Source organism: Micromesistius poutassou (genome assembly GCF_964030765.1).
Source record: "Micromesistius poutassou genome assembly, chromosome: 3".
NCBI classification, from domain to species: domain Eukaryota; kingdom Metazoa; phylum Chordata; class Actinopteri; order Gadiformes; family Gadidae; genus Micromesistius; species Micromesistius poutassou.
In genome coordinates, this window is record NC_140273.1 from 15,683,854 (window position 1) to 15,699,961 (window position 16,108).

At 48.6% G+C, this 16,108-nt stretch overlaps 1 protein-coding gene across 1 annotated transcript in view; it reads right to left on the reverse strand.

Moving 5' to 3' along the window:
* Positions 1 to 809: 809 nt before the first annotated feature.
* myo15ab (myosin XVAb) overlaps positions 810 to 16,108 on the reverse strand; it is a gene marked incomplete at its 5' end in the record, with an annotated part of 53,557 nt that continues 38,258 nt past the window's right edge. Inside the window, 29 exons of the mRNA XM_084465973.1 lie at positions 810 to 927; positions 1,033 to 1,173; positions 1,366 to 1,499; positions 1,594 to 1,727; positions 1,884 to 2,017; positions 2,182 to 2,342; positions 2,619 to 2,715; positions 3,515 to 3,592; positions 3,719 to 3,813; positions 4,115 to 4,245; positions 4,345 to 4,427; positions 4,548 to 4,621; positions 4,856 to 4,928; positions 5,627 to 5,696; positions 6,038 to 6,165; positions 6,734 to 6,939; positions 8,803 to 8,877; positions 9,088 to 9,199; positions 9,363 to 9,504; positions 11,164 to 11,282; positions 11,499 to 11,614; positions 12,003 to 12,078; positions 12,510 to 12,569; positions 12,938 to 13,053; positions 13,589 to 13,685; positions 13,993 to 14,086; positions 14,500 to 14,560; positions 14,755 to 14,850; positions 15,528 to 15,963. Coding sequence (XP_084322099.1) covers positions 826 to 927; positions 1,033 to 1,173; positions 1,366 to 1,499; positions 1,594 to 1,727; positions 1,884 to 2,017; positions 2,182 to 2,342; positions 2,619 to 2,715; positions 3,515 to 3,592; positions 3,719 to 3,813; positions 4,115 to 4,245; positions 4,345 to 4,427; positions 4,548 to 4,621; positions 4,856 to 4,928; positions 5,627 to 5,696; positions 6,038 to 6,165; positions 6,734 to 6,939; positions 8,803 to 8,877; positions 9,088 to 9,199; positions 9,363 to 9,504; positions 11,164 to 11,282; positions 11,499 to 11,614; positions 12,003 to 12,078; positions 12,510 to 12,569; positions 12,938 to 13,053; positions 13,589 to 13,685; positions 13,993 to 14,086; positions 14,500 to 14,560; positions 14,755 to 14,850; positions 15,528 to 15,963 — 3,441 coding nt within the window. The 3' untranslated portion in view covers positions 810 to 825. The remainder of the gene's footprint in view (positions 928 to 1,032; positions 1,174 to 1,365; positions 1,500 to 1,593; positions 1,728 to 1,883; positions 2,018 to 2,181; positions 2,343 to 2,618; positions 2,716 to 3,514; positions 3,593 to 3,718; positions 3,814 to 4,114; positions 4,246 to 4,344; positions 4,428 to 4,547; positions 4,622 to 4,855; positions 4,929 to 5,626; positions 5,697 to 6,037; positions 6,166 to 6,733; positions 6,940 to 8,802; positions 8,878 to 9,087; positions 9,200 to 9,362; positions 9,505 to 11,163; positions 11,283 to 11,498; positions 11,615 to 12,002; positions 12,079 to 12,509; positions 12,570 to 12,937; positions 13,054 to 13,588; positions 13,686 to 13,992; positions 14,087 to 14,499; positions 14,561 to 14,754; positions 14,851 to 15,527; positions 15,964 to 16,108) is intronic.

Consider the following 16,108-nt stretch of genomic DNA (forward strand, 5'->3'; position numbering starts at 1 on the left):
GTGTAACCTGCCAGGGATCTGCGCATGCTCAGAAGTAGCCTGTCACTTGGAGCGCCACTATCAAGTTTCATGAGGCTTGCGAGTTAAAGGAAGGCGATTCATACAACGTGTTTATTTACTTGCATACAAATATAAAATAAGCTTCTTCTTTTTTTTTAACAAAAGTTGGTGCAGTGTTTTCTATATTCTATATAAAACACACGAAGTGGACATATATAAGCAATATATCGTGTTATATTTTCTTGTTTGAAGTGCAGTAATTGAGTAGTACAAGCAATGAATATGAACTCACTTTTTACACAGCTAAAGTAGTACTTTAAAAAAAAGACAAATAAATACAATTACACATATAAACGACATGTATACACATGCCATTGCCTTAAATGGCATAAATTTGATTAGAAAAAATAAACTGCTCTTCTCAGTTGTAATTATTTATCATAAGAATCAATATGCCAATGAACTCTCCTTCATTTTACAACAAACAACATTTTCTTCCTTTATAAATGTCAAGGCCATTCAGGTGTAAAAAATAATTACCTTGAAAATAAGTACATAAATACATTATGAACTATAAACAATGCTAGAGGGTTTACCCTACTGATGGTGAAATAATAATCAAAGAACCTGAATCTATCTTGCAAACTGTTACAAAAGTCACACACAGTAAATTCTACACATGAATAAACACCTGAATAAAATAAGAGGTAGGTTACTTTGTAGATTTTCTTTGATTGATCGATGTGTGTTTGTGCTGTGAAGTGCATTCATGTGCCTAATTCCTATGCCCATGTCCTTCCTCGCAAGAGTGGGCGTTGCCATGAGTCACAACATGGTGATTTCACTCGCCGGAAGGGTTAGTCTCTTCTCTCGTAACGACATCATGTTCTCTACCTGCATGGCAATCACCCGACACAACTCCAGGCCCTGTTTACGCAAGCAAAACATGACAAGTCAAATGAGAAGAACATAAAAAAAAAAACAAATTCAAAATTTGAATTTCTCTGTGGTTCGATTGGTGTGCCTCCAAACCTGCTCCAATTGAAGTTGAACCACCCTTTGTGTGTTCATGTCTCCCAGGGTTAGGTCTACATAGGGGTAGCTTGTGCCAGCTGTGGGCCTCTGGGTGCGTGTAGACTGTACCTCCGCCAGGGGGACTACGTGAAGGATTTCCTGCACCACAGGCACACAGCGTTATCACACAACTACACGCCACACCCCCTCTTGCTCTCTCTTGAAATAGGCTCTTATCTCTTGGACATTGAGCAGGAATTTAATCATTAATTCCTCTGTTTACCTTTTGCTCGTATGCGTGTGATTGTGTGTGTGTGTGTGTGTGTGTGTGTGTGCGCGGTGTTTCCTTACATGCGTGTCTTTGTGCAGAAAGTGGAGGCCATGTTGATTGACAGCGAGAATACAAGGAGCGTACAAGGAGGTGGAGCTACTGCTCTGGATGTAGAAGAAGGAGGAGCCGAACATGGGGAAGGCGCTGACCAGCCCTGAACGACAATGCAAATAAAAACACACCGCTTATCGAACGGAAAGCACCCTGAACGTGCACCCGATGTCTGTCAATGCCTGTTTGTCTCTTACCCAGGTACTGCGCTCTGGCCTGGTGCGCGCTTAGCGACTGCACTTGCTGCATGTGCTGTGTCACCATAGTAACCCACTGCTGGGGCGGCTGCTTTCCAAAAAGAGGTGGGGGGATGTACTCCGACAATTCATGGCTACGGTGCCAGGGATGCAGTGAATGGGAAAAATAATCGGAGGTTATACAGGGAATCACATGTGAGGATGAGAGATACGCTCGAATTCTAGAGTTTGCGGATGTGCTGCAGAGATCCGTCTGCTACTCGACTACTGTGTATTGTGTGAGCCCGTACATGCTGGGGATGAAGATTATGTCCTTGGCTCTGTGCTGCAGGGAGGCTAATTTGGAGATCTGGTGGAACTGCTGATCGCTTACTTTCCCCCGGGGAAGCACATTTAAGAGGCCTTTGCGGTAGTCGGGCAGGACCTAGGCAGAAAGGCAAAATCACCAACACGCACACGCACACAAAACACACACACACACACACACACATGCATACAATAATAATAATTATTACCAACAGCACAAGTCAGCGTCATGACCAGTGCACTAGCCTAGCAACATCTGCTCAACACTGCCGTCTGTGGTACCTGGTTGTAGTGCATGGACACACAGAGCTCATTGTCAAACTTGAGCGGCTGGGTCCAGACGACCCGCCGGAACCAGAAGCTGTAGTTGCTGTCCACCTCCTCTGCCTCTGTGGCAATGTCCAGGACGTACTCCTGCTTATTCAGAGGACGCACGTTCTGACCTGGACACATCACGCACAGAGACACGGACGCACGCACAAACGTACACACGCACACACGCACGCACACACACGATAGAAAAATAAGAAAACAACTTGTTTGATGTATGCAGCATGTTTGCATGTGTGTGTTTGTGTGTGCATTTCCTTTTATACCTGCGTTATAACAGTATGTGTTGTGTGTGTTTTAATGTTTGTGTTTTCTATGTTTATGTGTGTGTTTGTGAGTTGTGAGTGTGAGATTATAAAAGTCCAGTGTCTAGACCCTGTGTGTGGTACCTCTACTGGTGACCAGGAAAACAGTGTATTCATCCATAACCTCCAGCCGGTGCAGGCCCATTTCGTAACACAGCTCCTCGATCACATCCAGAGCAACCTGGGAAAAACAGGAGCTTTAAAGGTCACCTGCAGTTCTCCCCTCTGTTGCACAGCTCCCTTTAAGCTGTGCTCAGCCAACCCCTGGTACTATTACATTAATACATTCAGTTTGGAGCCAATAGCATACATTTTTCAGGCCCCTCCTGAAATTCAAATTGGCAAAAGCTAAATCCGAAGCGCTTACCCTCTTCACCTTGACATTAAATATTAATTCAAGCAGGTAGCATAAGGACTGGCAATTCTTTTTAAATAAAACGGATGCACAAAATCCATGCATCAGTCCACATCACAGCAAGTCATCCGTCACTGTCATTCGGTTAGTTAGTTTATCTACAAACCACCGAACTTGGTTGTGTGTTGCAAGGTAATTTATACGAAGAGTTGATTTATCTTCAGTTGGAAAGATTTATAAAATGGAAACTAGCCTAAGGGCCAGGAGAAGATTGATGTATGTTTGTTGGGGACCATTCCAAAGTACCAGAGGGCTGGTGCAGGATGCTCAATCACACGGTGCGGCCCAGGTTCTAGGAAGCTTCCTATAGCTCTGAAATATATTGAATATTCCTATACACTTTTTTGAAAAGTTTTTATATTAAATGTAATCCAATAAGCATCATATGATTGGAAGTTGGGACAAGCCCACACTGTTAGGAACCCCATGAGCCATCTCTACAGGAACAACCTTATAACAGTAGAGAAAGGGAGGGAGGGAGAATGATAGAGAGAGACAGCACAAGAGAGATTCAGCGAGAGACAGAGAGAGAGAGAGAGAGAGAGACAGAATGGTGTACACTCACAGAGCATGTCTTGATCTTCTGGTGACGCTCAATACCTCCTGGCAAAAGAAACAGCTGTCGCTTGGAGCTGCGTCCAGCCTGACAAATTTGGACACAAACAAAAACACACACACACACACACACAAACACACATTTACACATTTTCAAACTGCAGTGCATGAAAGCACCCAAAGTAGACAATGCACTGAAGCGAGTATGACTGACCACCATAGCCTTCAGCTCCATGCTGTTTGGAGGGATCACGCGCCCTCCATATTGAAACGTCTTTTTCAGGTTCTGCTCACAGGCCTTAGCAATACCTGTCAACACATTACGCTTTTAGGCACAGGCCTAGGCTTCAGCCAGGCAGAGATTGTACTTATTGTCAATGACTGTGTATGGGGAAGAAGTAGATAACAAGCAGGAAAAAATTATGTGTGTCCATCCATTTTTATAGAGGCCCAAGGTGGTGGTTGGTGTTGTGATGTCGACAGATATGAACAGTTGGACCTTTTAGAACACCAGCGTACACGAAAATCCGGCCCGTAATTGAAAGCCGGTAAAAGCAGCACAAAAAAAAAGAAGCCTGTTCTGATAATTGAATAAGTGTAAGAGGCGCACCCTGGAACAGCACTCCAGCGCTGAGGTAGGCGTGCTGCAGGTATTTGAAGAGGAAAGGCTTCAGGACCTCTGAACAGCGATGGAACGCCGTCAGGATGTACAGCAGCCTCCAGCCTCGCTGGCAACTGTCCCTGGGCCCCACATCACACGACGTTCAACGCATCAAACACAGACATGTAGCGTATCCACAAAGTGACCCCCACGTGGCCGGGTTCAGACGGCATACGTACGGTTTAGAGCTGGTGTTAGCGGTGATTTGCTTGAGGACCTGGCAGTAAGCCTCGTCCTTCATCAGACTGAACTCGCCGATAAGCTGAGGGAGGGGAGTCGGGGACATGGAAAAATATCCACGTTAAAGGCAAAGAAGGCTGGACTGAAACACACACACACACACACACACACAGCGCCTTTTTGTATTAGAGATCAGGTTTACCTTGAGGAATGTGCTGACCACCTCCTGCTCTGAAAGACCTTTGATTGGATGGTCCCCCATGAAGCGCATCACAGCTGAACGTAGAGCCAGCACGCACACGTATACAGACCCGCGTACACGCAAACACACGTGTACGCACGCACAGGCACGCACCCACACACACACAGAGAAAAAGTATACATATATATAAGTACACATTTTTGTTGAATCTTTCGACACAGCATGGACAGGCTAGTACAACACTCAACATAACAGATTGATTTGTGTGTGTGTGTGTGTGTGTGTGCAGAGTGTTTGCTATGACACACCAAGGAAGAGATCCGCTGCCACTCTGTTCAAGGCGGGGTCGGTGAACTCTATCAGAGACTGGGTCAGCGGCGTCTAGACAGAGAGAGAAGCCACGCTGAAAGGCCAGAGATACAGCTTCACACACAAGGCTCTCTGCACAGTCGCAACACCATCGGTCGGTGTGGACGTGTGGGTGGTCCGAGGCCTGTAGGGAGGAGGTAGGAGGGGACGTAGCTCTCGGGACAACGAGGAGAAGACGGGTGATTTATTGGCAGCTGTCGCCAACGTACTCCATCGTCTTCTCGTTAAAACACGGCTGCATCGATCCTGTTCGGACAACAGCGAGAGGAGCCCTGCCGCTCGGAATCCTGTGTCTGCTTGCTCCATCACAGTGAGTGTGATGTGATCTTATCTGTGGTACAATGGGACTTCTCTGTGCCTTATCCCTGCAGTCTACGTGTAGGGACCTTTGAGCAAGATACCTAAACCCCTACCGGCTCCGCAATACTATGCATCTATAAAAAATGTATAGAGTACATATGGATGAAATTGTCAGCTCAATGGTAAATAGTATGATTCTTTAGAGCAGTATTGGTTGGTGGACGGGTGTGTCGCGGGTGATTCTGTAACTTTTCAGTCAATCCCAGGTTATGCATGCAGAGCGTGTGTTTAACCTGTAGAGGGAGTCCTCCACAATGCAAAACAATCTAAAAGTGGTGTCGGGGCTTGGTTCTCCTCTTAGACCTGCAGCCACTGGTCTGTGTGGGTAGGATCGCGAGGCAGACGGTTACCTTGGAGAACTTGATCATCTCGGATGGCTCTCTCGGAGCCATGGTCTTGCCCCTGCTCTTCAGGGAGTCACTGAGAGACATATAGGGGCCGTTAAGTGTGGCAGTAAATAAATAAATAAAACAGGATGTGTGTGTGTGAGTGTGTGTGTGTGTGTGTGTGTGTGTGTGTGTGTGTGTGTGTGTGTGTGTGTGTGTGTGTGTGTGTGTGTGTGAATATGTGCGTGCGTGTGTGTGTGTGTTTGCATGTGTGTATCTCTTTGTGTGTATGCTTGTGTTGTGCTGTGTGTGTTTGTTTGTCTCTACGCCTGTGTGTGTGTGTGTGTGTGTGTGTGTGTGTGTGTGTGTGTGTGTGTGTGTTGGTGTGTGCGACTGTGTGTTTGTGTGTTAGTGTTTGTGCGTGCAGTGGTCTACCTCTTTCCTGGCGCGCCCTGTCTGAAGAAGTTTTTGGCGAACTCAACCATGTCGTATTTGCTGTCTTGCAGGAGACTATCGTACGTATCTCCCTCGCCACGGAGCTCAAACTCCTCAAGTGACACACTCTGAAATTGAAAAATAAACACAGCGGAAAGGAAAACTCTGAAGTAAACTTCAGCGCATTTAAGGTGTATGTGTGTTTATGTTGTGTGTGTGTGTGTGTGTGTGTGTATGTGTGTGTGTGTGTTTGTCTGTTTGTGTAAGTGTGTTTTGATTTTGTATGTATGTTTGTATGTATGTGTGTATGGCTATTAGATGCAGTCATTACGTTGGCAGTACCTGTAAAAAGACCTGGTTAATGGGTGTGTGTGTGTGTGTGTTTGTCTGTTTGTCTGGAAGGGTTAGTGTGTTTTGTGTTTGTGTGTATGTACTGTACGTCTATGAGCGTGTGTATGTGTGTATGGCTATTAGACGCAGTCATTACGTTTGCAGTACCTCTAAAACCTGGTTATTGTGTGTGTGTGTGAGTGTGTGTGTGTGTGTGTGTGTGTGTGTGTGTGTGTGTGTGTGTGTGAGAGAGTGAGTGAGTGAGTGCGTATGTCTATTACATCCAGTCATTACGTTTGCAGTATCTCTTAGGCCGTGTCAATGTGTGTGTATGTGAGCGTGTGCATGCGCGCGCGCGTGCATCACCTCTAACGTTGGGTCTATCTCATGGGCGGCCATGGTGGACGCCACGGCGACGGCCACGGCCGACGACACGGCGAACTGCCCCGCCCCTCCCCGGGGCTCCGCCGTGCGGTTCAGCGGGACGCACAGGAAGTCGGGCGCGGCCACGGGGCGGACGCACTCGGCGGGGAAGGCGGCGGAGCGGCCGTGCACCGCGCCGAACTTCCACCCTGGAGCACGCAACACGATGATCACATGATCCACACAACACACACGTGTCACGTGACGGCCTCGTTCCTACCCAAGTGACTTAAAGGTGGCGTATGACGCCGCCAGGTGTGAGTGTTAACAGCGATTGTACTTCCTTCGGAAGCTTAACGCCTTCAATGTAGATAAGGTTAGCTTGTCCTTGTTTTACAAATCTTTTATTGAGTCTGTTCTTACTTTTGCCTTTATTGCCTGGTATGGGGGCATTAGCATTAGGGATAAAAACAACCTCAGCCATATTGTGAAGGTGGCTGGTAAGATGATTGGTTGTCCTCAGGTCACCTTGACCAATATTTATGAGAAACAGGTCGTGCGGAAGGCAAATGGTATACTAGACTGTGTAAACCATCCCCTTCACTGTTTATTCAAGGTCCTTCCATCTGGCTGAAGATTTAGAGTCCCTGGTTTTAAGCTCAACAGGACAAGGAGCTCTTTTATTCCAAGTGCAATACGGTTGCTGAATTTGCACAATTCGCTAGATGAGTAGTAGTGTAACAGTGTTTTTTTACTTATAGTAGTTGGTGTTATTATTTGTGTGTATGTGTGTTTATCTGTTGTGCTACTGTAGCTGTATGTTACCTGGCTGCAAGACAAGTTTCCCTTAGGGGACAATAAACTGAAACTGAAACTGAAACTGAACTGGGTGATTAGCCGTTACAAGCCGTTTTGAAAATCCGCCTCTTCTGACATCACAAGTGGGCGTGTCCACCTAGATTTTGTGCTGGACGGATCAGTCCAGCAGCCTGCCCGGTGGACTGTAGCGATCGTTGCCCGTCTATCCGTCATACATCTAGGTGGACACGCCCACTTGTAATGGTATAATCGATCCCGGATGAGTTGAGTGATGGTATTTCCACATCAAGGTGTTGATGAATGACCATGGGAGTGACATGACGAGCCAATCACATGGTCATTCATCAGCTCCTTGACATGAGCCAATCATATGTCTTGATCGCACTTTGACATGAGCAAATCACACGACATGAGCCAATCACATGTCATGATAGTACCTATCATGACATGATAGTTCACACCTGGCCGTGTGTTAATACAAGGTGTAGCCACTTCCTTCATATATCCTGCCCCTGAGGTGTGTTTAATATGCTGTAGTTACATTGTACCAATCAGTCTTTGAATGATACATTCAAGTAGAAGATATTATGCACACAAATACACCTGTGCAAACATGACACTGATAGAAGGAAGAATACAATGTTGTAAAGCCACATTTATTACATTTAATTGGCCGTACAGTGATTTTGATTTACTGGATGTGTACCCTTGTTCCAACTTAACCAAAGGAGACCATTTATTACTTTAACTCTTTAGAAAAGCTATACTTTAATTTAGGGTATTACTATGTCCCTGAAGAAATCAATATTTATTGGAATATAATGGACGACAGGGCCGGTGATTCAGCGGTTGATTAACTCCAGCAAAGTTCATTATTTCCCAATAACGGGACAGCCCAGAGTGGTTTATTCCACTTACACCACAGTTACCAGCAGTGATAAGATATTAGTGCCTTTAATCTATAACGTTATTGGTTTTTCTATCGACTTAATGAGCTGAAATTAAAATATTCTTCTGCCGTGCTTGGAGAATATAGTATATGCTTTCGTCAAGAAAACATCTGGTGGATAGCTTTATCTCACCGTCGTTGTTAATGTGTTAGGGTAATGCACGCACACGAAACATTACCAGGATCAAGTATTTAACACCGTAAAATACCGGTACAAACGTATGCATCTATTCCCAGCAATCGTCCAGACGTTCCCTTGTCTCTTTGTGACACCAAAACAACCAGAAATCCATCTTAGACTCACCAAACTCCTGAGTATCTCTCTTCATGTCCTCCAGGAACACCACCTTTTTCCTCACCACACATCCATAGCTGAACCCTGCAGTAAACAAACACACACACACACACACACACAAACACACACACACACACACACACACACACACACACACACACACACACACACACACACACACTGATATACAGTACGTCCACATGCTCGGCAGGCCGTGAAACACAAAGCCCTGGCCCCCTGTCTAACGGAGCAGCCAGGCGCCGTCGCGCTCCCTCGTGCCACGCGCCGTCTCACCCTTCTCCAGGCCGTCCATCACTTGCACCCTGATGATGTCGCCTTTGTGGAAGCTGAGCCGCGAGTGATCGTCCGTCACAAAGTTCCTCTCGGCTATCACGTAGTCCGAGTCCTGGAGGAAGGGGGCGGGGGGGGGAGACAGAATGAAACAGAAGGAAGGGGACGAGATGCTTCAGTGGACACTCGAGGGCCCTCATGGGTCACAGTCTGTCGAGCGTGGGGCCGCGGGGCCGCGTGTCTCGGTGTGTCCTGAGGCGCCGGCGGGGGCGTGGTACCTGCTTGATCTCGGTGATGAAGGTGTCGATGAGGTGCTTGACCTGCGGCGCCTTGGCGGAGAACAGGATCAGCTTCTCGTTGGTCAGGTTGAACTCCAGCATGTTCTCCGAGGGGATGGTGACGAACAGGATGTCCGCGTAGCTGCGCCACAGACACAGGGAGTGAGAACAGAACCTGCCACCTCTCGAACTACAACACATCTGGGAGTCGAACGCTCTAACCACTGAGCTAAAAGCCCAGGCTTCTAACGCAGCGGCTAGAAGCGTTCCTAAAGGTCCCATGGCATGAAAATTCCACTTTATGAGGTTTTCTAACATTAAGTTGAGTTCCCCTAGCCTCCCTATGGTCCCCCAGTAGCTAAAAATTGCATTAGGTGTAAACCGAGAAGTAGCTATCTTGCTCCGCCTTTGAAAAAAGAGTCGCTGAAACGCTTTGATTTGGCTTCCGGCCCCATATGACGTCATATGGGGCCGGGTTACCTCCCCTTTCTCTGCTTGGCCCGCCAAGCTAGAGCTTGGGCCGTGCGAGCGCCACATGTGTGTGTGTGAATACACACACTGTAACGCAAGTGTTCTTTGTTATTTGGATAACCGTTCTGCTGTTGGTGTTATGGCGCATAACACGCAACACAATAACACAAGCTTGCATAAAGCTCCCATTTGGTGAAAAGACTAGACTGCGTCGGGTTGGTTGAGAAGGAATTGGGAACCGCGACACTGGTCAACAAAAGGATTGTTGACCAGGATCGTCCGTCGGAGCCCCGCTGTAGCGGGCAGCGGGGCTGGGCGGGCAGCCCCCGGGGGCGGGCAGCGGGGCTCCGGCGGGAGACAACCCCGGGCAACAGGCAACGGGCAGCGTTCAGCGGGCAGTGGGCAGCTCTGACGGATAATCCTGGGCAACAATCCTCTTCTCCTTCATTTCGCGGTTCAGTCTGTACTTAATATTGACGTGGAAGTGGAAGAACCAGAGGCGTCTGAGAACCAGACGCAGTCGTTTGAGATTCATAATATCATCCGGAGGCGCAAACAGCTTTTGACCATGATGATATATATTATATTATATAGATATCTAAATATAATATGATATTACTTAGATATAGAGCTCCAGGACTCCTGCCGGAGCACCCGGAGTGTTCAGTGTTCCACTGTAAACACTAGCGCATGGTACCGTGGTCGCAAGCTGCTCAGGGCCACACCCCCACCCGCCACCTTGACCCGCCTCTAAAAACGGCGCGTTTGTGGAGAGCTCATTGTGGGACTGGCTCATAGTGGCTGTAACTCTGCACCAAGGCTGAATTTATTGAACGTCTTCAAGTACTGTATTAGGGGCCCACTAACACCTATATTAAAGCATCCATAAAATAGCATGCCGTGAGATCTTTAAGGCTAGGGGTGTGAGGATTTACAACGTACTACCGCCAGCTAGCCCAGGCTAGTTGGCATCTGTTACAATAGCATGTGGATCCGTGGGGATGTCGGGCCTGAAGGCGGGGTTGTGGTGAGGTCGTTCGACCTCACCACAATGTCGGCCCCCAATGTCGGCCTAACTTTTACCTCCTCCTTCATTAAAGTGGATTTCAGTGTAAGCAGCCTTGGACGAAAGAGTCAGCAATAATATGGATTATTACCCCACACATACACACACAGTCCAAGTGTGCGAAGGCAATATTCATGGGAGCGTTTGAGCAACTTTATCTGAAATGTCAACATTATTCTTATATGAGGGTGGTCTTTAGTGACCCCCGGTTGAATAGCGGAGGTCCTGACGTGACTAGGGTGCGGAGTGTCTCCGTGTACGTACGTGTACGGCCGCAGGACTCTGAAGTAGTCTGGAGCGGCAGCGCTGCTCTTGACTGTTTTTAACAGTTTGATACCACTGTGGGACACGGACAACAGCTGCACTCCTGTCCCCACACTGCCCTGCACACACGCACACACACACACACATGCACGCACGCGCACGCACATGTGGGTACACACACAGAAAGAGGCACACACACACACACACACACACAAACACATTAATGTTAGTGTGAGATAAAGAAAATTGCTACAGTTATCAGTGTATAGATCTGACCCACATACTTGAGACATACTTACACACGCACACACACACACACACACACACACACTCACTGAAGCAGGGAAGAGGCGAGAGAAGTAGATCTCCCAGGTCTCTCTGGCTGCCGTGACGACCGTCTTCTTTACACTGTCATCCACTGGGTCCATGTTCTGCTGCACTCTGTGTTTAACTGCACACACACACACACACACACACACACATACAGGCACCCATCCACACACACATACACATGCAGGCACCCATCCACACACACACACACATACAGGCACCCATCCACACACACACACACACACACACACACACACACACACACACATACAGGCACCCATCCACACACACATACACATGCAGGCACCCATCCCCACACACACACACACACACACATACAGGCACCCATCCACACACACACACACACACACACATACAGGCACCCATCCCCACACACACACACACACACACACACACACAGTCACACACACACACGCGTCTACGAATGCATGGCGAGCAGAGGAGACGCGCTGCGGATGGCGGTGCGGCGATGGGGAGAGCCGTCTTACCGAACAGGGCCTTCATCTTCTGCCTTTCATCCCGCGTGATGCGAACGCACGCCTCTGACAGAGTGTCATTCACAATCTGCAGGAGACGCGGGCGTAGGAGCGCAGCCCGGGCAGAACCACCGCGGAGCAGAAGGTAGCAGGAGGGGAGAGAGCGGCAGAGAGAGAGGCGACGGGGGGAAGACAGGGGGAGAGAGACGGGGCAACACATTTGATATGAAGCCTGAGCGTCAGATGAGACGATCTCGGCCCTGAATTATTAAGGGTCATTATGGAATTATCAAGAGCATGTGTCAGGCTAGAACGAAAAAAAAAAAAAAAGGTCCTCATTGGAGTTATGTTCAAGTGAATGAATAAAGAAGGCCGCTTGTGAAAAAAAAACGTCCGGATGGAAAAAATGGACGTAAGATGGTGAAAAGACTAACGTAAGAAATGGTTATGAATACAACCGTGCGTTATTTTCACTGAATGAATCCCCGACAGTGTGTTTCTATGATCTGATAATAGTACCTGCTTGAAGATGAGCTCCAGCATCAGAGGGTGGTTGAAGCTGTCCTTAGGATAGAACACCTGCGGACATCATGGACCCAACAGACGCAATCTTTGAGAATTGTGAGTATAGTGTGCGTGTGTGTGTGTGTGTGTGTGTGCACGTACGTGTGCGTGCGTGCGTATCAGAGACGACATGAGAATCCATCAAGTGTAAAACCTCAGCTCCCAACACCGTAACCTTTCGGACCGATTCGCTGCGGGCGTTTTTTTTGGGACTAGACCCTAGCTCATCTTCCAATCATCACGTGGGGGTTACCGGCACTGGCCTGACCCACATACAGGCCTACGTAGGAGGGGGGGGGGGGTGAGGGAGGAGAGGGATTCACAGGTTGTGTCACAGGTGTTGCGTGTGTCCCCGTATACGTGCGGGCGTTGCTGAGCAGCACCTCTTTGCGGAGGTACAGCCTCCAGGGCACGTTGGTGTAGGTGTAGTGCTCCTGGTTGTTGCTCTGGTGGAGCTGGGTCTGGATCCTCTCCGTCTCCACGGGAAGCTCCCGGGGAACTGCGAGCGAGCAGATCCGTCCGCGTCAACAGAACACAACCACAACAACAACAACAACAACAGCACATCGCTCACTGCGCTCCTGTTGTTCGTCTTGACCTTCCCCCCGCAAGGTCACCTGGACGTTGCATGAGCTCTGACCCGAGGGGTTTGACCTGGGTTGGTGTTAATCTGTGTGTGTGTGTGTGTGTGTGTTGGTTATGAAGAGGAAGCAGGGAGGAGGTATCATTCTTAGTCCATCCAGGACAGAAACGAGAGGCTTCGTATTTTAGGGGGGGGGGATGGATGGTCGGCAACCAACAGTTGCACCGACTGAACGCTGCAGCTTTTTTTTTTTTTAAACCAACAAAACAAGTGCTCTACTATATGTAAATGTACAACGCTTTTACATAACAGAGAGAATACATTTAAGTTTGATCAGCCGTGTAAAATGCAAATGTAAAACGGGTTGAATGAGTTCTACTGAACACTTTCAAGTGTTCACGGTGTGAGTGTGTGCGTTTGTGTGTGTGTGAGTGTGTGTGTGTTGGTGTACTTGGAGGAGGTGGGGGGACAGGCCGTGAAGGTCCTTTCTTCTTGGCTGGTTTGAAGCCTGTGGAGGCGGACGGGTACTGGGCCGCGGGGCGTCTGGGCTGCACAACAACAGGGGACACGTCCTTACGTGTGTGTGTTATGTACACATTTGGTCCTGGTTGTGTTGCAACATGATCATTTTGTGCATGCCAATGGATGTGTTTGCCTATTGTCTCGTGTGTGTTTGTGTGCGTGAGTATGAGTGTGTGTGGGCGTGCGTGTGTGTAGGCGTGGGCGTGTGTGTGCGTAGGCGTGGGCATGCATGTGTGCGTGCGCGTGTGTGTGTGTGCGTGCGTGCGTGCGTGCACGTGCTTGCGCGCGTGCGTGTGTGTGCGTGTGTGTGTGTGTGTGTGTGTGTGTGTGTACCTGGGGAGCTGGAGGGTTGTCTATCTGTGGTCTGAGGATCTGTAGAGCCTCATCACGAGGGCTCTGCTTCTTCCTGAACTTCCCATCTGGTCGGCTGGAGACAAACAATCAATCTCAGCATACAGACGTGCTCCAATGACTGTAGAATTACAGATTTCACATTGAACAAACTGCATCAAGCGGAAACAAATAGCTTCATCGCTGGGTGGATGACACGGAATCCCACATTCATATTCTTCCCCTTAATGTGATCCCACAGGTGCTGTTTTTGAACAATATTAAATATGAATGCACAGCCTCAATCTTTCAGTTTCCATATCCTACTGAGAATGCGTGGCTAGTTAGGAGACATAAAGCTGTAGTTATATTTATTCGATTTGAATGTGAAGAAATATGAACAGAAATGTGTGTGGATGTGTGTGTGTGTGTGTGTGTGTGTGTGTGTGTGTGTGTGTGTGTGTGTGTGTGTGTGTGTGTGAGTGTCTGAGTGTGTACTTGCGTCCCTACCTCTTTCCAGCCGGTAGTGGGTCAGTGGCGGGCGGTGGTGAGTCATAACGTCTAATAATATCTTAAAAAGAATTGTTAACAATATACAGTATGATTCACAGCTTGAACCCATGGGTTCCCACAGTCACTGCATTCGTTTAAAAAATCATTTAGTCTAACAAAGGAAAGGCAGAGCCTGACTAATCAGTGCGTGAGCTGTGCTTGTGTTTATGTTTCAATGCATTTAGCATTTAGTTTAGAGGATCCGACGTTCACCTTTGATGTCTTGGCTGGGGATCATGTGGTCCTGGGTGTGAGCTGAGTACTTCACCACGTCACCACTAGGGGGCAGAGGGGTTGTCACCACCGGAGCTGGAATATGAGGACACAGACACACACACAGATACACCCCCATACACACGCACAAAACCAAAACACACACACAAACATAGACAAACGACCAACACGCACAAACACGCACCAACAAAACAGCCGGACAAAAAAGATAGACACACACAAAACAGGCATATAAACACAGCCATACACACAAAATAGACAACAGCGACACACGGACATTAACACAGCAGCAGCTACTGATCAATATAAAACCAATTAATCCTTCGTGGATTAGTTTTTGCACAGCGGCATTATGGCGTTCACGTCGTCATTTATCCCTGCAGTGCCTCACCAAACTTCTTGGCTGGCTTGTCCTTGTTAATGGGGATCCCTGGAGCTTTCCTCCTGGTAATGCTGTCTTTATTGGACTCCGGCTAAAGCACACACACACACACACACACAGACACACACACACACACACACACACACACACACACACACACACACACACACACACACACACACACACATAAACAGAGTGACGGCATAAACATAAAAAGGCTTTTTGGATTACTCCCAGAAAGTGCTTGGTACAAACACACACAACTGTAGTCACGTACTGCTGCAAATCACTGCAACGTGTGCTGAAAATGTGAGTTAAAAACATTATGCAAATGAGCATGCACATCGTTATGCAAAGCCGTCATCGTTACTGACCACGGGAGTCTGGCTGGGGTTTGTTTTCATCTTCGGAGCTCCGGGTTTCTTAGAGACGCCGGGCGTACCCACCGAGGCCTGTGAAGCCTGGGCCTGGCCTTGGCCCTGGGCCTGGGCCGGGGACGCAGCGGCCTGGTGGCTGATGGGAGGGTAGGGGCAGGGCGGAACAACATCCCCAGCAGCAGAGGCAGAGGCAGCGGCGGCGGCGGCAGCGGCAGCAGCGGAAGCAGCCGAGGCGTAGGGGCTGGGGGGGATGGTGCCGTAGGGGCTGGGGGGGAAGGAGCTGTAGGTGGAGTAGGGGCTGCTGACGCCGTAGGGGCTGGGCGGGTGGTGGAGCAGCGGGCTCATGGGAGGGCTGGTGATGGGGGTGGTGGGGGGGCTGGTCACCGGGCTGCCCACCATGGCCATGGCCTGCATGGTCATCTGCTGGGCCTGTGAACGCAAGCGCAAACGGCAAATAACGAATTGAGAAGAATTGCAAAGACGCCTCGGGCCTTTGAAGAGAGGCTATGCACTGTTGCCCGCTGAAGGCCGCGTACACCTACGCTAACGCGGTTTCTGGCTAGATGAACCGCTA